The following is a 25,554-nucleotide window of genomic DNA, read 5'->3' on the forward strand; positions in this document are numbered from 1 at the left end:
CTTGACTTCCTGCTGGTTCCTGCTTGCAGGTGTCCGTTGTGTGGTTCAACAGCCACAAGCCAACGCATGGTTGAACGAACATCTTTTCTGGTTGACAGTTTTGACAAAGGGTTGAATGTATGGCCCATGCATGCTAGGAATGCGGCGCGTTTGCTGTGAAGGGCAGATTGTGGGAGCAGGACAGGCCGCACATGACTAAATGAGCGACTCAGGCGGCTGGTTGCCTGATTTTTGCTCGCCAGCAGGCTCCAGCTGCTGCCCATGCGCGGCTACAGGTTGCATTCCAGAAGGGCGTGTGTCACATGGCGGCTGTGCCGCGTCCGCCGCCGCCTCGCTCTCCACAGAGGTCAGCTGGCGGAGGTCGCCTGCTGCAGGGGTGCCAGCGGCCTCCCCGCCCGCTGATGTTGATTCCAGGTGAATCAAGGTGCCTGCTGCCACATCCACAGGGGGAGGCGGCTGATCTAGCAGGTCCAGCAGGCTGCCAGCTGTGGCTGCGCCACCTCCTGCTGGCTGCGGTGCAGCGGCAGGACAAGGCTGAGATGTCTGTTCTGCAACAGTCACCTCGGCGCTGGCTTCAGTGCTGCCTGCTGCAGGCTGCCGTTGCAGCGCGACAGTGGGCGCAAGAGCAGCAGCATCGCCACTGTTGCCATGTGCTGAGAGTTCTGCTAGAGCCTGCTGCGGGGGCGCAAAGGATGGCTGCTCAGGTGTCTGCTCAGGTGTATGTTGCTGCTGTTGCTGCACAGCCGACACGACCTTTGGGCTGCTGCCAGTGCTGTTAGGAAACAAGGCGGAGAAGAAAGCGTGCTGCCCTGGCTGCTTGCTTGGGCTGAGACGGGCAAGGCTTCGCAACCGGCCAGCCTGCCCCAGCGGCGTGCTATCCTCTGCGCCCCTGCTGCCATCGCTGTCCTTTGGGGGCGTCAGCGTGCGGCGGGTCCTGCTGCTGGTGATGCGGTGCAGGATGCCACCGGGGGACCACTTGCCGGAGGGTGAGGCATCCTGCGGGCTCGCAGCCGACGCCCCTCTGGAGGGAACTGCCAGCGGGGCGCTGTGTGCGTATCCGCCCTGCCCTAAGCTACCGCCGCCATCTGCCTCAGGCAGAACCAGGCTGCCAAACCCGTACTGCTGCTGCTCAAGCTTGGAGCGGTGCGCAGTGCCGCTGCCAGCTAGCGCCGCCGTGCTATCTGCGCTGCCTGCCAGGCCCAGCTGCTGCTGGAAGGCGCGGGACAGCGCCTCGTACCGCAGCAGGAGCTCCTTGTACCCCACTAGTAACGCCTGCACGTCCGCCTGCAGGGAACAGCGCCACGCCAGCAAACAAGCAGCTCTGATACCCTTGGTTGAAATGCCCATGCATTGGGCATTGGGCATGCAGGTAGCCCGTGCTGCGATTCTCAGGGGGCCAGAACAAGCCCCCCCGCATCCCCCACCCCAACCCGCGCACCAGCGACAGGTCCTCCGCCTGAGCATACATGTATGGGTAGCGCTGCTGCAGCTGGCCCGCCGCTTCGGCCGCCAGCACATGCCGCGTGCCCTCTGCCACCATCTCCTCAACGAGGCCCGCCTCCGCATACTGCTGAGCTGCGCCCTGCTCCTGCTCCTGCGCTGCTACCAAAGCTTGTTGGAGCGCCGTGTCCACAAAGGACAGCTCCCGAGGTTCGGCGGTGCCGATGTCAGCGCCACCGCCCCCAGCGCCAGCCACCCCTGCCGGTTCCAACAGCACTGGTGATGGCGCGGCAGGCTCAGCTAGTGGCGTCAGTGATGATGCACGGCCGCCATCTGCAGCTTCGCCACCGCTGCTGGCAAGCTGTGTGGGGTCCTGAGGAGTGACAGGCCGGCTGTCGAGCACCGGATCCAGCCCAGCCACTGCGCCTCCACTGCTGGTGCGATCATCTGCTGGCAGCAGCGCACCACCATCCATCAGCTGTAGGCCAGCCAGAACATCATCTGCACCCGAATCTCGTGTCTCTGCACCGCCGGCTGTGCCTACCGCCTCCCCAGCAGAAGCTTGCGCCGCCACTGGCTGCACCTGCTCCAGCAGCCCATCACCGCTACCGCCATACTCTGCTCCCATGTCCGCCGCTGCCTGCTGCTGCTGCTCATGCTGCTGCTGCATGCGCTGCAGCTCCATGTGAGCCTCTGGGATGCCCGCCGCCGCCAGGTGCGCCAAGAACGTCTCCTGGCTCACCGCCAGGTGCTCGTAGTTGACTGTGTCCAGGTACATGGCGGCAGACTCCTGCGCAGGCGCGAGGGTTGGGGGGCGGGGCGAGGGCAGCACGAGGGGTGACCAGGCTTGTGGGCAGAAACAGACGGAGGTGGGGCAGTCGGACAAGGTGGTCGTGATGCCGGCAGGTGCAGCGGGCAGGAACCTTCCACCACCGCCGCCACCAGCACGGGGCCCCACACCCACCAGGTTGCACAGCATGTAGTCAAACTGGCCCGACAGGCGCGCGCGGCTGCGGAAGCGCTTCACATACTCCACGTTGCTGGCCAGGTGCGGCAGGCGCGAGCGCATCACCACAAACAGGAAGACGGGGAAGAAGGCGTCGGCGCCTGCAGGCGGCACGGCGTGGGGCGGGGTGCAGCCGGGTGCAGGACCAGCTTGGAAAGGTGGCTGGCATCCAGCAAGGACGAGCTGCAATCGCAGACGCTTGCTCCACCAAGTTTGGCCCCCCAGCCGCTGCCCCCCAGCTCACCGCCGATGTTGGCTCCTCCCTTGGCTGCCAGCTGCACAATGTTCTCCACCATTGTCTTCACATTCACCAGGCACAGCAGCTTGTCGCGTGGCGCCTTGTAACGGTCCATCTTCAGCAGCTCGCTCTGCAGCCACAAGCAAGCAGCAGGTGGGGGCAGCTGCGATGGCACCAGCAAAGGCAGTACAGGTGGGATGCTACTGCCAGTCCTCCCTGCGCCTTGCCAAGACTGTGCCGGCACCCTGGCACTGCGCTGCCCGGCACCTGTGCCAGCGCCAGCAGGTTGGAATCCGGCTCCACGTTGGCACCCATCAGGGTGGGCAGGTCCACAAAGTCCAGGGCCTGCAGCAGCCGCAGAAGAATGGCAATCAGGGCCTAATGGCAATCAGGGCCACGGGGGTACGCTTTGCTGTCCAACAACTCGTGCTGCAGCAGCCCATGGCAAGGGTAGAGGTGCACCTGCATCAGGCGCTGGTACCGCTCGTCCCGCTCCCGGTCCTCCTGCCACACCGCAAAGGTCTGGCGCCACACCTTGCTCATCACATACTTCTCCAGGCCCTATGAACGTCAAACAGCAGATCTTTGTGGCAATGCGGCAGCGACAATGACGGTGGCCAACGAAGCTGCAGGCCTCCGCCGAGGCGAGGGCGGCAGAACAGGAGAGGCACACAGCACAAGAGGCTTGCGTCCCTCCCTCAGGCACTGGCAAGGGAAGCGACAAAAGCAACTCCCCGCCGTCTTTTAAACCCTACGCTTGGACGCTCACCTCCACCGCCTGATCCAGCACCTCGGGCTGGCAGCCGCGCCACACGGGGTGCTGCCGGAACAGCTGCTCCGACTGCGCCAGGAAGGCTTGCACCTTGGCGCTGTCGGCCTCAGGGTCTACTTGGTGCCCTGCAGGCCGCTCTTCAAACTGCCGGATGAAGCTGCAAGCAGAGCAACAATTTGGGGGTTGAGCGCACGGCGGCAGGTGGCAAGTCCAACCGCGCTCACCGCCGGGCGTGCGCTGCCCAGCCGCAGTTGGCATTGCAGGTGCTCGCACCTTTTGATGTTTCTAACCAAGTCGGCGGCAGCAGGATCCCTCATTTTCTCGAGGAACGACGTGAAAGTGAGGCCCGGCTGAGGGCCGGGAGGTGCCGCCATCGAGCGCACTTCCACTGATCACTGTCCGCCCCTACACCAGCTCAAGCACTCTGGCAGCCGACCATGTGGCTGCAGCTCGGCAGGTCTTGCACTTGTTTCTTGAAACAAGCACAACACAGAAGGGCAGGCCTTCGAGATGTCAAGGGAGCTGGTGGTTGCCACTGAGGCGAATAAGTTGTTTCAAAGAGACCTAGCGGCACGCCTCGCTGGCGGCAGCGCTGCCGCTCGGGACAACAAGCCAGCAATTGTGTGTGGCTGGGAAGTCGTATGATTGTGCCAACACCCATTCAAGGTGATGTCCAATGTGATGCTTCGATTGGCCGCGAGAAAGGCCCGTGCACGAAACGACAGCGGCGCAAGCTGCTCGCGACGGAGACATCTCAGGGCAGAGAACGGTCGCCCTGTCGCAGCACCCATTCTCTCAGTCAGTCCCCTCGACATGGCACCTGGGGAAGGACAGCGAGCAATGATGCGATGGGGAACACGCAAGTCAGTGCATGTACTACAGTAGTACCTCAGGTTGACCGGCTCGTCTGGGCACGCGCCTTGGCAGCGGAATCTCACTTTCATCTCCCGCGCATTGCTGAGAGCAGACATGGCCTCGATCACCAGCCCCGTGCACTGGGACGAGAGGGAGTTGGCTGGACTCCAAGCGAACTACGACCTAGGGAGCGGCTTGGGCGATGCCGTCACCAAGTACAACCCCGCGCCAGGTGATCAAAAGCAGCTGGGAGACAAAGCGCGCGGCAGAACGATCCGCAACAAGCTGCCGCTGCCCCGCCACCCCGTGCAGGCAGCGGACGCACTGGCTACCAGGCAGTGCCCCCCAACAACTATCCCTTCTACAATGATGACGAGAAGTACGTGCCGGTGATGCAGGCCGATGGCGGGCAGCTGTCTGGTGCGTTGCAGGGCCAGGGTAGCCCTCGTGGGCGAAGACGGCTGGTGCACTTGCAGCTTGCTACACAGAAACACTGCATCCGGCCCCTTTCGTTCTGTCAAACCAGGGCTCCACCGCATAATGCAGAATGGAAGCCTATGTACCAGCCCACGCCAGAGCAGGCGGAGGCGGACCGGCGGGCGGCATACGAGAGCGGGGTGCCGCATGGTTATGTGGCGCCGGGCGACAGGTACAAGGGCCTGCCCACCATCACGCTTACGGTGGTCAGCGACCTGGTGAGGCTGAAAGGGCTGCAATGCGGCATGTGAATGGTCTTTGCATTCTTGCATGCTCTGAAGGTCCACCTCTGAAGGTGTGATGCGGTCACATTGTGCATAGCCTGACCTGCCCCAGTGCCCTTGCTGCCCCTGCTGCAGCACACAGACGACGAGTATGGAGCTGAGGTTGGGCCAGATGGCGTGCACCATGGGGGTCCCTTTGAGATCCAGGTCAGCCCCAAGATGCGGGTGGAGGAGCTGAGGAAGATCATCCGGGTGGGTGTCTATGGTGGGCGCTGCGGTGAAGGGCCGACTCACTGCTGTGCGCTGCCGGCATGGCGGAGGCGACCTGCAGGCACACTGTGTCAGCAGGTGTGGCTGATGCCCTCCGAGGAGAGCACTAAACCTGCAGGTGCACATTCTCGTGTGCAGGACAAGGGCGGCATTATCCCAGCGCTGCAGCGGCTCTCTTACGCCGGGAAAAACATGGAGGACTCGCAACGCACTTTGGAGCAGTGAGTTAGCCAACGAGAGCAGCGGCCGCCAGCAGCAATGCGTGATTGCGCGGCGGCGTTACCTTGGCTTTGAATGCAAAATGACTTTTGCTGCTGCCTGCAGCTATGGCGTTGCCTACTGGCATGCCAAGTTCCCGCATTGGCCGCTGAAGATCAGGCGATGTAAGCGGCGGCTCGGTGGGCGGGCAGCTGGTTGACCCCAATGCTTCCGTCCTTGGCCATGCAGCTTGATCCATCTCCGCTAATAGGCTTCCATACATGAGTAGCTCCGCTCCTGCCCATGAGTGCAGTCTGAGAGGGGTCGCGCGAGATGCGCGCCCCCGCACGACCATGCGCCTCGTCGCCGCCCCGTCAGCCGTGAGGATAAGCATAAGTCTACATTGTAGGCTGCAACGGGCGTTCCGTTAACAACAAACAGCATTCCTACACCCCTTTTTTTGCTTGTAAATCACGCGTTGGAGCGCATGAGGTTGCAGCCTGCTGTCCGGCCGGCCTTGGCGGCAGCGGCTGCCCCTATGCTGGTCCTGCAGAGAACTCAGCGCCTGGCAGCCGGCTGGGAGATGCGCCGTCCCTCCAGGCTCTGCATTCTGCGGGTCATCGCGGGCAAAGGCTTTGGCAGGCAGCAGCCGAAGAAAACGGTAGAGGTACGTCACAGCAATCAATTTCCAGCGCAGGACACAGCAATGTGAGCCCTCGCTGGGCACTGTCGGGCAACGCCGCACGGCGCTGGCAGTGGCAGGCGCGGGCACTTCAGCAGAGCGCTTCAGATGTGCGTGGCACATTCATCCCTCGCTTGCCATGTGGTCACCACCGCCTGCAGGACGGGCCACCAGTGCCCGGCCAGCGCGAGGAGCGGGTCAAGGCAGTGAAGTTCAAGGGCAAGCGCTCGATGCGCCAGGGGCCGCAGGCGCAGCAGGCGCAGCAGTATGCGGGCAGCGGAGCCTCGGCACAGCCGGGCTTCAACGTGCTGCAGGAGGGCTCCGAGGCCAAGACCGAGAACTTGGTGGATCAGATTGAGTTTGAGCAGCGGCTCAAGGCGCTGCAGGCAGAGTCGGTGGCGCTGCGGCAACAGAAGCAGCAAGCAGCGGCCGGTGGCGGCATCCTGGATGCTGGGCGCCAACAGGACGAGGACATCTACGCCAATGTGCAGCCTCTGGCCAAGACGCTGCTGTCGCGCGACGACAGCGGCGCTGCCAAGGAGTATGAGGGTGCACAGTTTGGGCCCAGCCAGGTGGGCGCGGACTGGGTAGGAAGATGCAGGGTCGGGGTCTGGGAGCTGGGTATCGGAGAGACTGAATCAAACCTATCATTGGATCGCTGCTCCGCGTTTGCTGATTGCCCTCAAGCTGGATGCCTGCGCAGGCGGGCCTGGCAGTCGCTGCGGTCCTGCTAGGTGCCATTTTCCTGATCACCAGTGGCGGCCCCGACGTCGCCCCCGCCCCACGGCAGCAGCAGGCCGCGGCGCAGCAGCAGCTGAGCGAGGAGACGCGCCAGGAGCTGGAGCAGGAGCTGGCCAAGTTCCAGGAGCAGGCGGGCAAGGATGGCAGCGACCTGGAGGCCCTGGAGTCGGCGGCGGTGCTGAGCGCCCGCCTGGGCAAGTTTGGCGAGGCCGAGGCACAGCTGGTGCGGCTGGCAGAGGCCAAGCCGGGCGATGCCGAGGTGCTGCGGGTGCTGGCAGAGGCGCAGGCGGCGCAGGAGAAGTGGGGATCTGCGGCCGGCAGCTACCGCAAAGCCTTGGAGGCAGGCGGCCACAGCAGCCTGGAGGTGCTGCAAGGGCTGGCAGGTGGGTACAGCAGGCACACGGGGCCATGGCTGCTGGTGTCAATTGCGTTGACAGTGTTGGACGAGGGGGTTGCCCCGCTGGCAGCCAGGAGGTGTGCGTGGCACCTGAAAGAGGGGACTGAAAGCGCCTGGGCGCTTGACCTGGCTGCCTGCAGCCGTGCTGGTTGCGGACGGCAAGGAGGCCAGCGCCATTAACGCCATCAAGGCGGCGCAGGGCGGCAGCGGCGTCGGCGACGCCGAGCTGCAGCTGCTGGCGGCTCGGACGTATGCGCAGTGGCGGGGGCACGTGCCGGATGCGGTGGCCATCTACGACGGGCTGATCGAGGTGGGCGTGCCAGGCCGGGTCTGGCGGCGGCAGCGCTGCGTGGGCAGACTGCCCCACCCATCCTGCAGCTCTGTGCCGCCTCCTGACCGCTGCCGTGGCACCCACTGCCGCTCTGTGCCATGCCAACCTCCGTGCTCGCTCCCCTGCCCACCCCGCAGTCGCGCCCCGAGGACTTCCGGGCTTACTTAGCAAAGGGGCTCCTGCTGCAGGACCAGGGCCGCGCGGGCGATGCGCAGCGCTACTTCATACAGGCCCGGTACTTTGCCAAAGAGAGCAAGGGAGTGGTGGACAGCATCATCGCGGCCCGCCAGCAGCAGCAGTGAGACCGCGGCAGCCGACCGCGCAGACAGCTGAATACATCCACTGTTCTTCCATTCTGTCTGATTACACTGTGTGCAACGACTTGAATGACCGATCGTGACGTAATGATACAAGAAGATACAGGGAGAAGCGTGCTCCTAAATCTGTTCTGGCAGCAAGGGTCCAGGCTTGCCTCACCGCAGGTCGACCACTTCATACTTGGCCCGTGGGTTGAGGTACACGTGGCCGCACAGCTCGTAGATGGGCTGCCCCGTCTCGGTGGGCGGGTGGGCGTGGAAGCCACGCTGCGGGCAGCGCTGCACCAGCTTGAGGCCGCCGGGGGTGGAGAGCCGGAAGATGCCCACCCGCTTGCTGGGGTCCTTGGGCGCCATCACAATCGCCACTGCCTCATCCAGCATGGTCTGCGCTTGGCACGTGGGGCGGGGAAGGGGGGGCGGGGGGCGCGACCGGGTTGATGCGCGTGCTGCGGGCAGGAGCGCGCACATGGGCCCATGGCTCAGCATGCTGCAGCACATGGGGGCGGGGCGCCACCTGGAAGCCGCAATGCGTGTGGACGTCCACAGAGGAGAGGAAGCAGGTCTGGGTGGGGTGGGTGTGGATCCAGCCCAACGGGTACAGCGCGCGGCTGTCCTGCACCTCGAAAATTTCCTCCTCGTTCAGCATCTCCACCTGCGTGGCAGGCCAGGAGAGGAAACAAGATGTTGCGGCGCAGTACAGCGGTCGACACAGCTGGCCTGTCGCAAAAGAGTCAACAAGCCTCGCTGGGTATCACTCGGCACAGGCCGACATGGCGGCGATGCTGCCAGGCCCACCGTGTCCGTGGTGCCGGTCTGCTTGGGGACGATGAGTGTGGTAATGTTGAACACGGCATCATCGGCGGACAGCGTGCCCGCCAGGATGCCGCAGCTCTCAATGCCCCGCCGCGTGTTGCTCACCGCATACCTGCAGGGACACGCTGTGCCGTCGAGCGCCTCCCGCTCCCCAGGCACAGAAAGCGGCATGGCCTGGGCTGCTTCCTCCATCAACAGCAAGCGTTGCGTTGTGCTGTGCTGCGGCCGCATGCTGGATGCACCCCGCTCACCGCATGAACTCATCCATCAGCGCCACCGACACATGCACATCCCGCATCTGCTGCAGCCGCTTCACCTCCGATACCCCCCCATTGGACTGCAGCCGCGGCGGGACAGGCACCATCTGCTGCTGCGAAGGCGGTGGCGGCGGCTGGCAACATGTGGCGTCTGGTGGCAGCGGCTGTGAGGGCCGTGGCGCCGAGATCACCCCCACCTCTTGCGGGCCCAGCTGCAGCTCCCCATATGGGCTGGGCTGCAGGAAGGGCTGCTGCTGCTGCTGCTGCTGCTGCATTGGCGGCGGATGTAGGCCTTCCGCCTGCTGCTGCCTGCTGATGTCCAGACCGGCTAGCGCTGTATCTATTCCCGGCTGCTGCTGGGCCGGCGGCGGGGGAGGCTCCAGAAGCTCTGCTAGATCCGGGTACAGTGGGCGCTGTGGCATGGCTGCTGTCTGCACTGCCTGCGGCACATGCTGCGGAGGCGAGGCGGCGTAGGAGCTAGAGGGCAGCAGTGCATGCTTGGCTAGTGTCGCCTGGCTGGCGACTGGAAGCCGAATGCTGGTGTTGAGCTCGGGAAGCGCCGGCATGCGCGGCGCGCTGGACATCGCCGGCCGCTGCAAGCTGACGGCGGCTGCGGGCGCAGCAACGCCAAAGTTACTCAGCAGATCAAAGCCCTCTGGCTGCGGCACCCCTAGCGCCGCACCCGCAGCCACCGGCGGGGGCGGCGCTGACGGCACATCATCCCAGTGTATCTCTGGCAGGTTGCCAGCACTCAGCAGCACCGTGCCGGCCTGCTTGGTGGGCTGGAAGGGCCCGTCCCGTTCCAGCGCGTGCAAAGCATCCCGCAGCGTCACGTTTGCCTTGAGGTGCTCAGCCTCCGGCATGTACACATCCAGCAGCGCCTGCAGCGCATGCGCAATGCAAGCACTTGCGCAGGCAGTCCACGCGCTTGAGGTATGGTGGTGATGCAGCGGCATGCGGCGTGCAGAGGCCAGGAGCTGCTGGGAGGACGCATGGGTGCCCATCATCCCACCACTGGCTTCGGTACAGCACGCTACCCAGCGCTCATTCATGCCTCACCCACCTTCTTCAGCTGCAAGTACTTGGAGTCGTTCTGGGCAAAGGCACGGTGCCGTGGCAGCGTTTCCACCACCAGGCTGCAGGAACCACCGCCAGGCAAATGGACGTGAGCCAGTGCGCGACTGGGGCACGCAACGCCGCCAGGGCAGCAAAGCTAGGAATGCGCCACTCCCCAGGTCGAGCGATCCCATCAGGCAGGTGCACCTTGCAAACCGCAGCAGCATGACGTACAGCTCGTCCTCATTATGGGCACGCCTGTACACATCCGCCTGCGCCACCAGGCCAGCACTCAGTGAAGCGCTGCGCACCTGGCGCCCAGGACCAGACTGCCCGCCGGCGCCCGACTGCCCGCCGGCGCTGGCCTCAAGTCCGCTTCCTCACCTGGCGCAGCAGCAGGTCGGCAGACCGGTAATACGTTTTTATGCTTGCAAAGTTGTCCACTGGCTTGGCGCACGCTCTCTCGGTCAGAGCCTCGAGCCGAGAGCCGCCCTGGCCCTTGCGGTGCGTGGCTGGCATTGCGCAGGTGCCTGGCTGGTGCTTTGAGGAGGCGGCAACGCGATCGCGTCACCACCCCCACCGCGTCCACAGCTATAGGTTGCGCGGGAGGCCCTCGGGAAGATTACTGAAGCGCACCATCTGATGGCTGTGATATGATTATCTGGGGATGGCTGGAGATGCCGGTCGTGGGCCGAGGGCAGTACCGTCGTACGTCGTTCCTCGCGATCGCAAAAACCTGCATGCCCCGGGTGACTGGACACTACATTGCAGCCAGTGACGCCCCCAGCACCAAGGAGCACTGTAGGAGCACACTCAATCGTGCACAGCCCAATTGGCTTGCCGGTAGCGGCTATGGGCTCCGAGAAGAAGAAGGAGAAGAAGAAGAAGAAGGAGAAGAAAAATAAAGAGAAGAAGCAGAAGGCAGCAGCAGCAGAGACGCCGGCGGCAGAGACGCCAGCGGCAGCAGCAGCAGCAGCAGCAGAGAAAGGACCACCGAGACTGGCACCCATTGCCAAGCCCCTGGCAGACGAAAAGCTGACCAAGAAGGTGGGGCTGCCCTTGCCCCCCATGGCATGCATCCTTCTCCCCGCTCGCATGCAAGCCCAGCAGACGGCAGCAAGCAGCATACACACAGGCCCGATGGGCGTCTTTGTGGCCCTGGGAGGCGCCGGGCGTGCTGGGCACCTGCTGGCGGCGCCACTGGCGGTGGCCGCGCCTTGGTTGCTCTGCGCGCCAGTGTGTGTGATTCGTGCCTGTTGCAGGTGCTGAAACTAGCAAAGAAGGCAGCCAAGCGGAAGCAGATCAAGCGGGGGGTTAAGGAGGTGATCAAGGCCATCCGCAAGCAGGTCAAGGGGTGCGTACCCGGCAGCGCTCCGTGCTCACGTGCTCGACATGCACAAGGAAACATGCATGGGAACCCTGCATGCAATTGCTGCTGGAGAGATGCTGGGATGGCAGCACTAGCCACGGCGAGGCGTCTCCCCAACTCTTGAGTAGCAACACAGCTGCAACGACCCATCCGCCTTCCATGCTGCAACATTCTGCCCCCACGCCTCGCTGCGTGCTGCAGCATTTGCCTGATTGCGGGCGACATTTCCCCCATCGATGTCATCACGCCGCTGCCAGTGATGTGCGAGGACCGTGACCTACCATACATCTACGTCCCCTCCAAGGAGGAGCTGGGCCAGGCGGGGCTGACCAAGCGCCCCACCAGCTGCATGCTCATCCTCCCCAAGGCACTCAAGGGCGAGGCGGCCAAAGATGAGGAGGCCAAGGAGTTTGCGGAGTTGTATGCAGAGGTGCGCAGAAGCAGGGGGGCAGCTGCATTCTATTTTTATCAGTTGATCTACTGGTGGGGGTGGGAGGGCGGGGAAGGTGTACGCCCCGGTGTGCGCTGCGCGTCTCCGAGCCTGACCAGTCTGTGCCCTGCTTGCTTGTTGTGTTATCAGGTGGAGAAGAAGGTCAAGGCAGCCCAAATCATTTTTTAAGGAGCTGGCGGCACATGGGCAGATGTGGCCTAGGAATTTCCATGTCAGCTCGTATCTTCTACCACCAGCAGCTCCACTCTTTGCCGACCCACGCCCGCTACCCAATGAATGCCACCGCACCACACGATGAAGCACGCAGCAGGCGGTGCAGCATATGAACGCCGTCTGGCTTTGACGCCTAACGCATCTCAAGGCCCAGGTCATGTTCAGGCCAGCTTCTTGGCTGGAAGTGTAACCACCATGAGGGGCTGTGACCACTGGAAGCTGCCATCGTCAAACACCGCCTTTACGCAAAAGATGAATTGGCTGCTGGGCATCAGGACTACGCGCCCTGCAGCAGGCCTGCGCATGGCAGCCTGCACCCCTTGCATCCGCACCTGACACTGGTGGCGCAGACAACCTCTGCAGCCAGCGTGAGCTGCTTGACCACCATGGTCGCTCGGCGCCTGGACTGCCGCAGCTGCTCGATTTCATCCGGCAGCTCCAGCTCGACAGACCACAGCTCCCGCAGCAGGGGCCCGCTGTCTACCGAAGTCTTGAGCACCAGCAGCTTGTTGCACACAATCACGCAGCTGCCTGCCCCAAGGAAGGCCATTGGACTTTGCTTGCTGGGCTTGTTGGAAGTGGCGCTCCCAGTGCTTGCAGGGATGATGCCTGCCGCCATTGACACCTGGGCTGTGGGCTGCCCCCTGCCCCCTGCGGCCGCCTGGAAGGCTGCGCCATCAATCAAGCCCCATGTGCTATCGGCTGGGTCATACACAGCGCAGTTTTGGAGGTATGACATGCGCCCATCAGCCGTGTAGGTGATGCCGCCAACCACAACCAGGTAACGGCCTATGCATGCCATGACATGGCTGCGAGGCACATGACAGGCAAGCAGGGGCATAGGCACGGGACCCCACCAGCAGCCAGGCAGTCGTTGCCCACCGGCCAGCACAACTACCGCATGGGGCAGCAAGCTCACTGTGCACGGGGTTCGATGGCCCCGGGCTGGGCGGCATCCACTCGCGTCCAGTGGAGCAGTCCGAGATCGAACCTGCGCGTGCAATGGACCCAGCTCGCAACAGGTAGGGGCAGGCGGGCGTGCATGAGCACATCTGCCGCCCCGCTGCCCAGAAACGCCCACTGCGGCCCGGCCGGTCACCAGTGCAGTGCATTGCTGCAGCGCCCGCTGTCCAGGCGGCCACCCATGAGCCAGAGCCGGCTGCCGTCGGTGGACACCGCAAGGGCTGCCCCTGTGCTGGATGGAGGCGCCTCCTGTGGGCATGGGGTGCGGGCTCGCTCGCCCACAGCTGTAGGCTGCTTATGGCTGTCCAGCTGCTTCCATGCCATGCTAGTGCAGTCCAGCCGCCACAGGTCACCCAGCAAAGTGCCACCCTCGCCCTGGCCCCCATATAAGAAGGCCGCATGCGCATTAGGACAGTATGCCAGCGCAGCGCTGTGGCGGGGGGGCGGCTGCTGCACGGCGGGGTCGGCGGGGGGTGGTGCCGGCAGCCACTGCCGCAGGTTGGGATGGAAGAACTCGGTGCTGCCGCCCACGAACTTTCCATTGCGGGTGCCGCCAAAGCCCAGCAGCTTTTCCCCGATGCTGCACACGGCCCGCCCGCTCACTGGCTCATGCATGCCTTCTGCACTTGCAGCCGGCTGGTGGGCGCTGGCGCCGCCTCCAACCGCACCCCAGCGCGCGGCGCTCAGGTCCAGCATGTGCTGCACTGCCTGCTGGTGCCCTTGTCCCTGCTCGTGGCCATGCCCAGGCTGCTGCTCTGCCCCCCCCCGTGCAGCTGGCTGCCATGCCTCCAGCAACATCTGCCGTCCCGCCACCGCCAAGGTGCCGCCTGGTAGCAAAGGGGCGGCAGGCGCCAGCCCCGTCAGCCGCTCCGGCCTCACATGTATCAGCCAGGGGCCGTCTCGGACGAAACGCAGCTCGGTGCGGCTCTGCGCCCGCACCTGCAGGGATGCCGCCCTGCTGCGCTCCACCTCCAACGCCTGCTCTGCGCGCTGCAGCCGCTGGCGGACATCCAGCACCTCAGCCTGCTGCGCCGCCATGCGCTCCTCCTGGCGACGCGATTGGGACAGCAGGCGCTGCACCTCACTGCTGGGCTGCATGCTGCCGCCCTGCCCTGGCTGCCGCTCCGTCTGCTCCCCCGCGGCTGCCTTCTTCTCGAGCGCCGCCTGCAGGTCGCTGCGCAGCAGCACCACCTCCTGGCTCTCCGCCTCCAGCCGGCGCTCCAGCGCCCTCGTCGCCTCCTCCATCCGGTCCCTCTCCCTCTGCTGGCTCTGCAGCACATCGCCCGCGGTAGATGCATCCTCCGCGTGATGCAGGCGCAGCGCTGCCAGCTCCGCCTGCAGCCCGAGCGCCGCGCCCTCGTGCGCCTTCATTGCTGCCCGTGCCATCTCCAGCTCCGCCCGCAGCCGCTTCCGCTCCTCCTCTGCTGCCGCAGCGGCTGCTTCGGCGGCAATGCCCAAACCGGTGCCACTGCACAATGCAGGCAGGCAGGCAGGCAGGCGTGGACAATCGAAAAGCGTTGATTGAAGTGGAGGCACAGGCGTGTGGCGGTTGCGGGAGGGACGTGGCGGCGGCGGCAGGCGCACTCACGGCTTGATAGCTGCGGTGGCCTTTGTTTTCTTGCGCCCAGCCGGTGAGCCCTTGCCAGCGGAGAGTCCTTGCTTGGCAGCCAGCGTCTTCTTTTTTGACTGCATGTCCGACAGCCGGCCGAGGCCAGTGCACGCTGGACGCCAACCGTCGCAGCTAAATTGCAATGCAGTATCGTGTATCCGACACCGTGCTCGACGATCAACCGCAAGGGCAGTCCAGTCCTGGTCCACGGTTGGCCAAGAAGAAGGTGCCCAGCACATGTAGGGAGAAGGGAGAAGCCCAGGCCTGTCCCTCATTCGGAACTTCCAGCATGCTCCGCCAGGCTGCTCGCGCGCTGGGCCGTCGCGCCTCCTTCGCCGGTGAGCATGTGGTGGTCTTGTGGTCTTGTGGAGCACCCTGCAAGCTTGGATGTATTTGCATGGCACGATGACGCCAGGATGGGCATTCCCAGGGACCTTGCTAGAGAACCCTGCTGGGTGCCGCCCGGGCGGCGACGCGGCAGAGCTGCCGGTCGTGGCCTCCCTACACCCATACTGTTTTGTTGTGCCCTGCAGCCGCTGCTGCTGCGACCGCGGCAGGACGGGTGCCCAGCTACGCTAGCTTTGCCGCCCTGATGAATGGCGGGAGCAAGGCCGTGTCGGCTGCGGGCCTTGCGGGCGTGGCTCTCTCAAGTTTGTTGCGCTGCCGTGCATGCGCATGGTTGCGTTGTGGTGTCTACACTCCCACACACCCTCTGCGGCTCCTTGTGTGCAGTGGGCACCACCGTGTCGTTTGCGGCGGGCTCCTCCAACGCTGAGCGCAGCTTCATCATGATAAAACCGGATGGCGTTCACCGCGGGCTGGTGGGTTGGTGGGATGGTCGGCAGTGGATTTTTCTCTGCTCCACGAACCGCTCGCTGGCTGATTGATGCATGAGTGTTGCCTGCTCCTGCCACAATCCAGGTGGGGGATGTGATAAAGAGATTCGAGCAGCGCGGCTACAAGCTGGTCGGCATCAAGGTGGGTGCGGCCGAACCGCTTCGGGGAGCTGGAAACATTGCGAGGACATTCCCACGGTCTGCTGGTGGCTGCAGGTGCTGGTGCCGAGCCGGGAGCTCGCAGCAAAGCACTATGCTGAACATGATGGGAAGCCGTTCTTCCCCAAGTTGGTTGACTTTCTGTCGTCGGGCGCAGTCGTGGTGGGTTGCCGGAATCACCATGTTTTGTTTTTCCATTGGCCGACGAGCCTGGTGTGTGACTCTTACTGTGCTGCCTACCTACTGGCGCGCCCCTCACACACGCCGCCCTCCGCCCCGCCGGGTCCTGCTTCCCCACTAACTCAGGCCATGGTGTTTGAAGGCAAGGATATCGTGAGGACGGGGCGTACCATGGTGGGCGCCACAAACCCGCTAGCCTCCTCGCCGGGCACGCTGCGGTGAGCGCCAGGCTGGCCCTGTTGCTTTGCTGTGACGCTTTGTCGGCGCCAACTGTAGCAGCTTGAAGCGCCCCAACACAGCTCACAACGACCACTCTGTCGTCTGTTGCAGCGGTGACTACGGCATTGACGTGAGTAAAAGAACAAAAAAAAACAAGTAAAACAAACTTCTTTCTTGTTCTTTAATATCTATCTAATATACATAGATCTATCTTTCTTATATACTGAAGATAAGAGAAGTAGTTAAAAACACACTATTAAAACATATTTTTCTTTCTTTTTTTCTTCTTCTTTTTTTAGGTGGGACGCAACGTAATTCACGGCAGTGACTCCGTGGAGAGCGCCATGCGTGAGATTGCTCTTTGGTTCAAAGCTGACGAGTTGGCCGACTATACACCCGTCACCAAGGCAAGATTGTTTTGCAGGTGGATGTAGCAGCGCACTGTTCATCACAGCCTCTCCGTTCACCCCACCTTGCAGGCATGGATTTACGAGTGAAGCAAGGGTTTTACCAATCTCATGCAAGTTTTCCTGCCTTTGCGAGTGCTCATGACCCATCTGTAAACACAGTCCCGGCAATCGCCCAACGTGGTCCGCCGCAGAGCTGCCGCCGCTGCCGCCGCCGCCGTACTGAAGTACAGCCTCCCACGAATATGGATCGCACATGGCGTGCAATCCCATCCAACCTATGTGTTTATCACTCATGAATTGCTCGTAATCAACCAAGGTCAGCACTTGTTTTGGCGTAGCTCAGCCCTCAGGCCGCAGCCGCAGCTGGAAGCTCCACTCCTCTGCAACTACATGACGCACAAGGCAGCGGCCATCGCCGAGACGCGCGCTTGAGACTGTCATCAACTACTCAAGTCGATCACCGTCCCCGCCACAGGAGTAGATAGGAGCAGGAGGCCATGTTCTCCTTCGGCGCAGCATCTACCCCTGCCTTTGGCGCCGCCAGCAGCGCCGCTGCCCCGGCCTTTGGCCAGGCGGCTCCCGCCTTTGGGGCGGCGCCATCACCCTTTGGGGGCGGCGTGGCGACACCCGCATTTGGCGCCTCATCCGCCAGCCTGTTTGGCGCCACCCCCGCCCCCAGCCTGTTTGGCGGAGGCCCCACCTCCGCCTTTGGATTCCAGAGCAGCGCAGCAGGCGCGTCGCCCTCGCTGTTTGGCGCCGCGGCGCCTACGGTGGGCGCGCCCTCCCAGCAGGTCACCGCTCTTACCACCAAGGACAACCGCCCCATCACCCACAGCAGCAAGTGGGACGACCTCAGCCCCCAGACGCAGCAGTACCTGACGGAGCTGGAGTGAGTGGCTGGGGAGAGCAGGGCCAGCTGGGTGGTGCGGGCAGCCTTCGATGCATCGTGCGCACCTCACGTCAGGTTGGTGTGATGAGCCCTGCCACGCACCCTTATGCTCATCGGTACTGTGCCGCTGCTGCTTGCCCCCATGTGCCTGCCCCGGCTGCAGGAAGGTTGTTGTGCAGTACCGTGAAGACTGCCGCCAGCTGGACAACGACCCACGCCTGGCCAGCGGCAGTGGTGCCAAGGAGCAGCAGGAGGCGATGCAGGTGCGCATGGGGCGCGGTGCCTGCTTGCTCCTAGCCTGGGCACTGTGAACCAGCCAGTTGGCAACCTGTGCATGCTGCGCCGAGACCAGCCGGCCGCGGCTTGCCTGCCGCTGCCTGCCTGCCCGCAGGCGCAGGCCAGGTCGCTCAGCCAGGCCATCTCGGCGCTGGGCAGCGCGGTCAAGGCGGATGTGGAGCAGGTGGGGGCGCTGCGCGAGGCGGTGCTGTATCTGGTGCGATCCACAGACACCGCGCTGCACACGTTCAAGCGCGCCCATGCATGGCGCGAGGCTTCAAAGGTGCGCATGGCAGTGTGCCTGGTCCCATTGGGTTGGCTCTGGCTTCGGCATGCAGCAGGCTCTGCGGGGCAGCTTGGATGCATGTGACGTGAGCGGTCAAGGTGGGGGAGTGCAGGACGCTCCTTGGCCCTGCCCCGAGCGTGCCTGCTGCCGCTGCGCTGCAGGCCTCGGCACCGCTGGCCTCCCAGGACATTGCGGGGCCGCCAGTGCTGCCCGCCCAGTTTTTACGGGAGGCAGTTGCCATGTTCCTAGACCGCCTGAAGCAGCACCAGGCCGCAGTGGCGGAGCTGGAGCAAGTGCTGCTGGCCAGCGGCGCTACGGGTGGGTTGGGAGGCTTAGAGTGCCGTGTCCCACCTCGCCGCAGCCCCGAGTGCAGACAGGGCCGAGGCGCAGCCAGCGCCGCACGCATGCAGGCTCAAAGGCGCCGTTGTGCCCCCGCTTGATGTGTTGCGCAGGCCAGATGCTGCGGCGCGCCAGCGGCGGCAATGGCAGCCACCCCGCCGACGGGCTGGCGGCACTGCAGGCGGCACTGACCAACGTTCACGACTTCCTCATCCACACAGCGGCCCGCCTGCAGGTGGGGGGGGCGAAGCGGGTGGGGCATTGGGAGTCCAGCGGGCATGGGAGTATGGGTGCTGCTGGTTTGGGCAAGCAGGCGAAGCTAGGCCAGGCAGGCAGGCGTGGTGCCCGCTTCCAACCCTGCGCCACACACTGCACCCGCCCCACCGCAGGCGCTGGATGATCGTGTGGCGGCGGCCCGCGAGGCCTTCCTGGCCCGCCGGCGGGCTGCGGGCGACAGCAGCGACCCGTTTGCTGAGGAGGAGCGGCGGCAGCACAAGCGCAGCGCGCACCAGCCGCGCAGCCCCGCCGCACAGGCGGCTGCACTGCAGGCCGCGCAGCAGCCGCATGCGGCGCAGCAGCCACCAGGCACGGGTGAGGCGTGGGTCGGGCTGCACTGAGCTTTACACGGTGCGGTATGGTGCATGGCTGGTGTGCCCTGCCCCTGGCTTGTCAAGCGCTCCTGGCCGACCGCTGTCAGCCCCATCCCTGCTTGCTGCTGCTGCTGGTGCAGGATATACCACCACCACATTTGGCATGTCGCCTGCCCCTGCGTCCCACGCCGCTTCCCCGGGTGGGCTGTTTGGAACGTTGCAGCCCTCGCCTGGCGGCGCCTTTGGCACGCCGCTTAACTTTGGGGATGCGCAGCAGCAGCGCTCCGCTCCCACCTCGCGGAAGCCCAGCTCGCGGCGGCGGTAGCCCTGCCTGGTCGCGGACGCTGCATCATGGCACCAGGCTTGCATTGGTTGCCAACCGATAAACTCACTGCGTCAATCTGACTGTGACAGGCAACAGGCCTTGTAACCTTGGAGCGTCACAGCGGGTACGCGTTGTTTGCAGCATGAAACATCTGAATTGCGGATGCATGGTGGAGGCGTTGGAGCAAAAAAGTGGCCTTGAATAGGAGGGCCAGGGATCCAGGGGATGTATACAGCAAGATATAAGATCACAAGCTCGGGCAGCGTTGCAAGTCGCACAGGTGGTAGCACAATAACTGTGGCAGGAACAAATGCATGGAGGAAAATGCCGGGGGCGTCCATGTTGTGTTTCTCAGAATCCAGGGCAGCTCGCAAGCAGCCTTTCTCAGCAAAAAAACAGGCAGTGGAGGGGGGGCGGCGGGCACAGATGCGGCGAAATGTGCGGCGCGCGCCGGCTCTCAAGTCAAAAGTGCGGCAGGTAAATGGTGGTGTGGGGAGGTGAGCTGGTGATCGTTGGGAGGCCTAGATTGTACACTGTCGTGGCACGCAGCACAGGAGCCTCGCGATACCCCTGGATGATGGTAACACAAAGGCGCGGAGGCGCGCCACTGCCGCCGCTGCAGCCCAGCCACCGTTCCGCCCACCCCGCCAGGAAGGGCGGCAAGCGCAGCGTCACTTGAGAAATGGAGGCCTCGGTGCAGCTCTTCAGCGCAGTATCCAGCACCAAACGCACAGCCAGGAGGTGTGGCTGCTGCTGCAGGCCCCACACATCGGTGCAGCCACGAGCAAAGGCCAGCTGCAGGGGGTGGTTGAGGGCCAGGGGTGGGCGAGCAGGTGGCGGGCAGTGCCGGTGCGCACCCTGGCAGGATGGCAGCTAGACCCTTTGTGCGGTCGTGGGAGCCTGATCGTGCGAGCCCCGCCCACCTTGTCAAATGCCAGTTCCTTGCGACACCGCGCAAAGTCGTGCGACTCCAGCAGCGTCTGCTCGTGGGACAGGAACTGGAAGCCGCGGAGCGTGACGTTCAGCTCTGCCGTGGCCCACCTGCAAGGACCGGGGGGGGGTGCAGTTACGGTAATACCGGGTTGCTGCATCCCAACTCTCCACTCCTGCGCTTGTGCGCAGGCCAGCGCCCACATGCTCCGAGCAGAACTGAGCTGCCACCATGTGATGGGGATGCCAATCATCTTTGTTGCCGGGCCAAGTTGGGCTCACCAGAAGGATGCCGGCAGCAGACACGGGTGGAGCAACGCCTGCAGCCCGTGTGCCACGAGAAAGGCTTCGCTGTCCTTGCACAGGTCGGTGGCCGGCTTGCACCCCCTCTCGTTCTCCTGCTCGTGCACCACGCTGCTGCACAGGCGCTTACGGCTGCTCTGCTGCATATGGCGCCGTCCTAGGGCCCTGCAGGTGCCACTGCTGAGCAGCAGCAGCGAGGCAAGTGGAGGAGCGGGCGGGGGAAGGAGCAGGTGCGCGTGTGATGATGCAACCAGCATGCATGGAGGACCGGCAAGGGGGATGTGCCAGATGGCGCGCCTGAGGCACAGCACTACGCCACACTGTCCTGCCCCACACGCATTCCCATGCCGCAATCGCAACTCAATTAGGACTCCTGGGGACTGCTCAGGACCACCGATCACGGTCCTCATCGACACCAATTTTGTTGCGTCATGGATTTTGTGCTTGGAGTGGCGGTCATTGTGCTGCCACCGCAGCACCAGGTCCCCCTGGCGCTTGCAACAGCGGCCGTCAAGGTGGGCTGCCGTCAGGCGGGGCCGCCGTCGCCGCCCCGCCGTCGCCGGCGTGCATGCGCCTGGCCTGCGAACGCACCGGCATGACTGAGCATGGATTGGGTGTGCCCTCCTGCAGGGTCTGCAGGGCCTGAGGCGACGGCGCAAGCTGCGGCGGGCGGCCAGCAGCGCCGGCGTGCTCGGGGCTGGCGCCAGCAACGAGGTCCTGCTGGAGTGGCGAGACGTGACATGCGTGCTCAAGGACAAAAAGACGGGGTGGGTGCGGGCGGCGCCGGGGCGGGGTGGGGCCGGGGCTGTCGGGGACGCCGCCAGCGGTGTTTTGACGCCGTGCCGAGCGCCGCTGCGCTGTGCTCTGTCGGCCATCTGCATCGCAGGGCGGAGCGCCTGCTGCTGCACGGCGTGTCTGGCAGCGCGGCGCCGGGGCGCCTCACCGCCATCATGGGGCCCTCCGGCTCCGGCAAGACCACGCTGCTGGGGGCGCTGGCCGGGCAGATGCCGTACAGCAGCAGCATCCGGCTGCAGGGGCACGTCACCGCCAACGGCGTGCCGCTGCACGCCTCCCGCCTGCGTGTGGGCTTTGTGCAGCAGGACGACCTGTTCTACCCGCAGGCAGGCGCTGGGTGGCGGCAGGGATGGGGTGGGCTGCGGGGCCAGCAAGGCGGCGGCAGCTGCGGGGCGGGGCGCAGGGGCGGGGCTGCAGGCCCGCCGGCCGTGATGCTGTGGCGCTCGCCTAGTGGGCAGCAGTGCCGGCCGTGCTGCCCACCCGGCCTCGCCTGCCCGCCGCCCGCCTGGCGCGCAGCTGACGGTGAGGGAGACGCTGCTGATGGCGGCGGAGCTGCGCATGAGCCGCGACACGAGCGGCGAGGAGAGGGAGGCGTATGTGGATGCAGTCATCGCCCGCCTGGGGCTGGCCAAGGTGGGGCCCTGCCGGCGGCACAGCGGGGGGCCTCGCCTGGTGTGTGTGGGGGGGTCCCCTCCCACAGCCCGGCGCCTGTGCCTGCCCCCTGCCCCACCGCTGCGCCCGCCGCCCCCGCTGCCTGTCTGCTGCTCCCCGGCAGGCCGCCAACACGCCGGTGGGGGACGCCAAAACGCGCGGGTTGAGCGGCGGTGAGAAGAAGCGGCTGAGCATCGCTGTGGAGCTCATCAGCCGCCCCATGATGGTCTGTTTGGATGAGCCCACCAGCGGCTTGGATGCCTTTGGAGCCCAGCAGGCGAGGCCCGCCCGGCGCGGCTGACGAGGGGAGATGGGATGCCGCTGGCGGGCAGAGGGCGAGGGCGCGGGGGGGCGCCCGCGCTGGGTCCCCCGCCCGCCGTCCTCCCTTGCTGCCCAGCCCTGGGCATCTGCCCGCTGCCCAGCCCGCTCCCCCCGCGTGTGCTCAGGTGATGAGCACCCTGAAGGACCTGTGCAGCGACGGTCACACCGTGCTGGTGTCCATCCACCAGCCCCGCAGCAGCGTGTTTGCCATGTTTGACGAGCTCATCCTCATGGCAGGCAAGGCTGTGCACGCGCGGGTGTGCACGAGCGCGTGCGCAAGTGTGTGTGTGCGTGTGTGTGTGTGGAGTGGTGGCGTGGCGAGGCGAGGGCGTGGGAGCCGCGGTGCGGCGGCACGGGAAGGGCGGCGGCGCGGGTGCCGGGCGGGCCGCGGCCGCCGGGGAGCGCGGCCCACCGCCTGCTGAGACGCCACCCCCCTGCTCCTGCTGCTGCCTGCCTGGGCGCAGAGGGCGAGCTGGTGTACAGCGGCCCCGCCGCCAGCGTGCTGCCCTACTTTGCGGAGCAGGGCCACACCTGCCCGGAGCACTTCAACCCCGCGGGTGCGCCCTGGTGCTGCGGGGCTGCCGCGGCCGCCCCTCGGCAACAACCCACACTGGACAGCCTGGCCGCCTGCGGGCTGCCAGCCTGTGCAGCCCTGCGCCGCCTCCCCCCGCCAGCTCACACCTCACACACACTCCGCCTGCCCTGCCCTGCCCTCGCCGCCTGCATGCAGAGTGGCTGGCCGACCTGGTTGCCGTAGACCACTCCAGCACAGAGGCGGAGGCAGCCAGCCGCGAGCGCCTGCAGCAGCTGGCCGCCGCGTGGCGCAAGGTGGACGCTGAGGCGGGCGAGGGCGGCGGCGGCGGCGGCGATGGCGCTGCGGCCGCCGCCGCTGCCGGCGCCGTGGTGGCGGCCCCCGCCAGCCCCGCCTGCGGCCTGCGCACGCAGGTGTCCCTGCTGTTCAGGCGCAGCCTGCGTCAGGTGCTGCGCGACCGTGCCACCAACATTGGGCGCGCCTCCAGCCAGGCCTCCTCCGCCCTCGTCTTTGCCGCCATCTACTGGCGCATGAGGCGCAGCCAGAGCAGCATCCAGGACCGCATGGGCCTGCTCCAGGTGTCGGCGGTGGGCACCGCCATGAGCAGCCTCATCAAGACGCTCAACGTCTTCCCACGGTGCGCGGCGGGCGCCGGCAGGCGCGGGGTGGGGCCCAGGAGTGGGGGGATCGCAGAGCAGGAAAGCGAGCCGGCAGCGGGGTGCCTGATCTGTGCCCGCCTGCAGCCTCACCCCGCCCCTTCCTGCCCTCCCTTGCCCCCGCCTCGCCGCTGATGCAGGGAGAAGACGCTGGTTGGGCGGGAGCGGGCGCGCGCCGGGTGAGCAGGGGCGGCGCCCGGCCAGCGCCTGTGGTGGCATCCGGCCGTGCACTCTCGCCAGCAGCTTGCCTCCTACCGACATCACAGCCCCCTGCCGACAGCCGGCCTCTGTCCTCCCTCCCCCTGCGCTGCGCAGCTACGGCGTGCTGCCCTACCTGCTCAGCAAGCTGGCCGCGGAGCTGCCCGTGGGCGCCCTCTTCCCCGCCCTCTTTGCCTGCCTGGTCTACCCCGCCACCGGCCTCAACCCCAGGCCCAACCGCTTTGCCTCCTTCCTGGCGGTGCTGACCCTGGAGGCGATGTCGGCGCAGGTGGGGCCAGCAGCCGGCGTGGCAGCGGCTCTGCAAGCGGCTCTGCCAGGGTGGCTGCCTCCGCGCTGGCGGGCGCAAGGGCTGGCAGGGCCGGCAGCGGGCTGCGCGGGCGGTGTGGGGCGGGGGGCCCGACAGCGGCCGACTCCCAGCAACGTGCGTGGTGAGCACGCACCTGCCGAGCGTGCTCCACCCGCCCCGCTCCCCCGCCGCAGGCGCTGGGGCTGGCCGTGGGCGCCGCGGCGCCGTCCACCGAGGCGGCGCTGGCCATCGGTCCCGCCGTCATCCTCGTCAGCATCGTGTTTGGGGGCCTGTTTGTGAACGAGAGCAACGTGCCGGGCCCGCTCAAGTGGCTGCCCTCCGCCTCGCTCATCAAGCAGGCGTTCGAGGGATCATGCGTGAACGAGTTCAGGGGTGAGTCTGGGCTGGCCTGGTGCCCACCTCCACCTGCCTGCCTGCCTGCCTGCCTGCCTGCCCCTGGCACACCTGCCCACCACTGGTTGCCCCCCACCCCCCACCCGCCCCACCACCCTCCACCACCACGCCAAGCAGGCGCGGAGTTTGAGCTGGATGAGCGGGGCCATGGGACGGCCACGGGGGACGAGGTGCTGGAGCGGCTGTCGTTTGGGGACAGCAGCCTGCGCCGCACGCTGGCCAGCCAGGGCAGGTGGGGTGTGAGGGGCAGGGAGGTGGCGGGCGGGCGGAAGCATGCATGCAGGCCGGCATGCAGGCCGGCGGCTCGCCATCCACCACGCAGCCACCCGCGCTCCTGCACGCTCCGCTGTGACACCCACCGCAGCAGGCTGCCCCGGCCGCTCCGCCTCTGCGGCAGATGAACGTTTCTGCCTCCTCTGCGGGCCCCTCCCTCCCCTGCAGGATCATGCTGACGTATTACTGGCTGACGTATTGCATCCTGGTTAGGAAGCAGCCCAAGTGAGCGGTGCTGCAGAGGGGGATTGCCTGCCTGCCAGCTATTTCAGCGCACGCTCCCTCCTCCCATGCTGCCTCGCCCTCATCTTCCTGCTGCACTCTGTGGCCGTGCAGGTACCAGCCACTGATGATGCCCTGAGCAAATGATGACACCCGCGCTGCCGCGCGCACATTCTTTCCCGGGCTGCGCGACGGTGTGCCTCCCCGTCGCCGCGACCCCGAGGCGTGCTGTCGTGTTACATGCATAAAATGCGAGCGGGTGCAAAACTGGAGAGTATGGGAGAATGGAGGGGTATTGTGGGCATGCATGCGGGGGTGGGGAGCACTGGCACAGGAAGAAGGAAAGGAAACAATGGGGACGAGAAAAGTCGGTCAGTCTGTGTGTGACGGGGGGGCGGGGTGCAGGCTGACAAAAGGGGTGCACGCATTGGCTGATGGGCTGGCGTTGCGTCAAAGGAAAAGAGAGCGTGGGGGGCGCGCGTGTGGATTGGGTTGCAGTCGGTCAATGGTGGGTGGGGGCGGCACTTGCTGCCCCACTGCTCCAGCGGGCCCGCCCGCCACAGCCTCGAACTCATTCTGGAGGAATGAGTTAGGGCGGCTCTTGAGCTTGCAGACAAACCATGGGGTGGGCTATGGATGGCTGCAGGGGCCAGTCAGAGGTGGGCCAGAGTGCATGCCGGCCGCAGCTGGGGCGCGGCCGGTTTGATAGTGTACACGACGTGTGTGTGTGTGTGTGCGTGTGTCGCAAGTGTGGGTCATCTTGT

The 25,554-nt window shown here is 65.5% G+C and overlaps 7 protein-coding genes across 7 annotated transcripts; 4 read left to right on the forward strand and 3 right to left on the reverse strand.

Annotated features, from left to right (window-relative positions):
- Positions 1–461: 461 nt before the first annotated feature.
- CHLNCDRAFT_140312 (hypothetical protein) lies at positions 462–3,773 on the reverse strand (the record flags this gene model as incomplete). Its single annotated transcript, XM_005850734.1, has 10 exons — positions 462–510; positions 851–1,284; positions 1,439–1,813; positions 2,024–2,230; positions 2,405–2,547; positions 2,691–2,814; positions 2,952–3,029; positions 3,147–3,245; positions 3,454–3,613; positions 3,730–3,773. 10 exons carry the CDS (start codon positions 3,771–3,773, stop codon positions 462–464), a joined length of 1,713 nt encoding a protein of 570 aa, XP_005850796.1.
- Positions 3,774–6,953: 3,180 nt separating this feature from the next.
- Positions 6,954–9,059, reverse strand: CHLNCDRAFT_34008 (hypothetical protein; the record flags this gene model as incomplete). Its single annotated transcript, XM_005850735.1, has 6 exons — positions 6,954–7,286; positions 7,441–7,610; positions 7,769–8,332; positions 8,463–8,600; positions 8,744–8,873; positions 9,013–9,059. The coding sequence occupies 4 exons, from the start codon at positions 9,057–9,059 to the stop codon at positions 8,105–8,107; spliced, it is 543 nt and encodes a 180-aa protein (XP_005850797.1). The 3' UTR covers positions 6,954–7,286; positions 7,441–7,610; positions 7,769–8,104.
- A 2,008-nt stretch (positions 9,060–11,067) lies between these two features.
- CHLNCDRAFT_13670 (hypothetical protein) lies at positions 11,068–11,876 on the forward strand (the record flags this gene model as incomplete). The annotated part of the gene is made up of 3 exons (XM_005850435.1): positions 11,068–11,121; positions 11,337–11,428; positions 11,645–11,876. Coding segments are annotated over 3 exons (378 nt in total), but the record flags the coding sequence as incomplete, so codon positions are not given.
- A 1,326-nt stretch (positions 11,877–13,202) lies between these two features.
- CHLNCDRAFT_50159 (hypothetical protein) lies at positions 13,203–14,762 on the reverse strand (the record flags this gene model as incomplete). The annotated part of the gene is made up of 2 exons (XM_005850736.1): positions 13,203–14,538; positions 14,659–14,762. 2 exons carry the CDS (start codon positions 14,760–14,762, stop codon positions 13,203–13,205), a joined length of 1,440 nt encoding a protein of 479 aa, XP_005850798.1.
- Positions 14,763–15,467: 705 nt separating this feature from the next.
- CHLNCDRAFT_48510 (hypothetical protein) lies at positions 15,468–16,570 on the forward strand (the record flags this gene model as incomplete). The annotated part of the gene is made up of 7 exons (XM_005850436.1): positions 15,468–15,500; positions 15,601–15,657; positions 15,732–15,836; positions 15,981–16,072; positions 16,185–16,203; positions 16,373–16,471; positions 16,553–16,570. 7 exons carry the CDS (start codon positions 15,468–15,470, stop codon positions 16,568–16,570), a joined length of 423 nt encoding a protein of 140 aa, XP_005850498.1.
- Positions 16,571–16,980: 410 nt separating this feature from the next.
- Positions 16,981–19,305, forward strand: CHLNCDRAFT_56832 (hypothetical protein; the record flags this gene model as incomplete). Its single annotated transcript, XM_005850437.1, has 7 exons — positions 16,981–17,372; positions 17,536–17,635; positions 17,764–17,931; positions 18,096–18,252; positions 18,387–18,508; positions 18,663–18,864; positions 19,004–19,305. The coding sequence occupies 7 exons, from the start codon at positions 16,981–16,983 to the stop codon at positions 19,186–19,188; spliced, it is 1,326 nt and encodes a 441-aa protein (XP_005850499.1). The 3' UTR covers positions 19,189–19,305.
- Positions 19,306–20,852: 1,547 nt separating this feature from the next.
- On the forward strand, positions 20,853–24,929 carry CHLNCDRAFT_56833 (hypothetical protein; the record flags this gene model as incomplete). Its single annotated transcript, XM_005850438.1, has 14 exons — positions 20,853–20,936; positions 21,052–21,188; positions 21,308–21,644; positions 21,733–21,849; positions 21,992–22,144; positions 22,314–22,467; positions 22,653–22,745; positions 22,919–23,357; positions 23,517–23,555; positions 23,692–23,863; positions 24,076–24,274; positions 24,413–24,527; positions 24,737–24,793; positions 24,905–24,929. The coding sequence occupies 14 exons, from the start codon at positions 20,853–20,855 to the stop codon at positions 24,927–24,929; spliced, it is 2,121 nt and encodes a 706-aa protein (XP_005850500.1).
- Between the last annotated feature and the right edge of the window lie 625 nt (positions 24,930–25,554).

The sequence above is a fragment of the Chlorella variabilis genome (assembly GCF_000147415.1).
Source record: "Chlorella variabilis unplaced genomic scaffold CHLNCscaffold_3, whole genome shotgun sequence".
NCBI classification, from domain to species: Eukaryota; Viridiplantae; Chlorophyta; class Trebouxiophyceae; order Chlorellales; family Chlorellaceae; genus Chlorella; species Chlorella variabilis.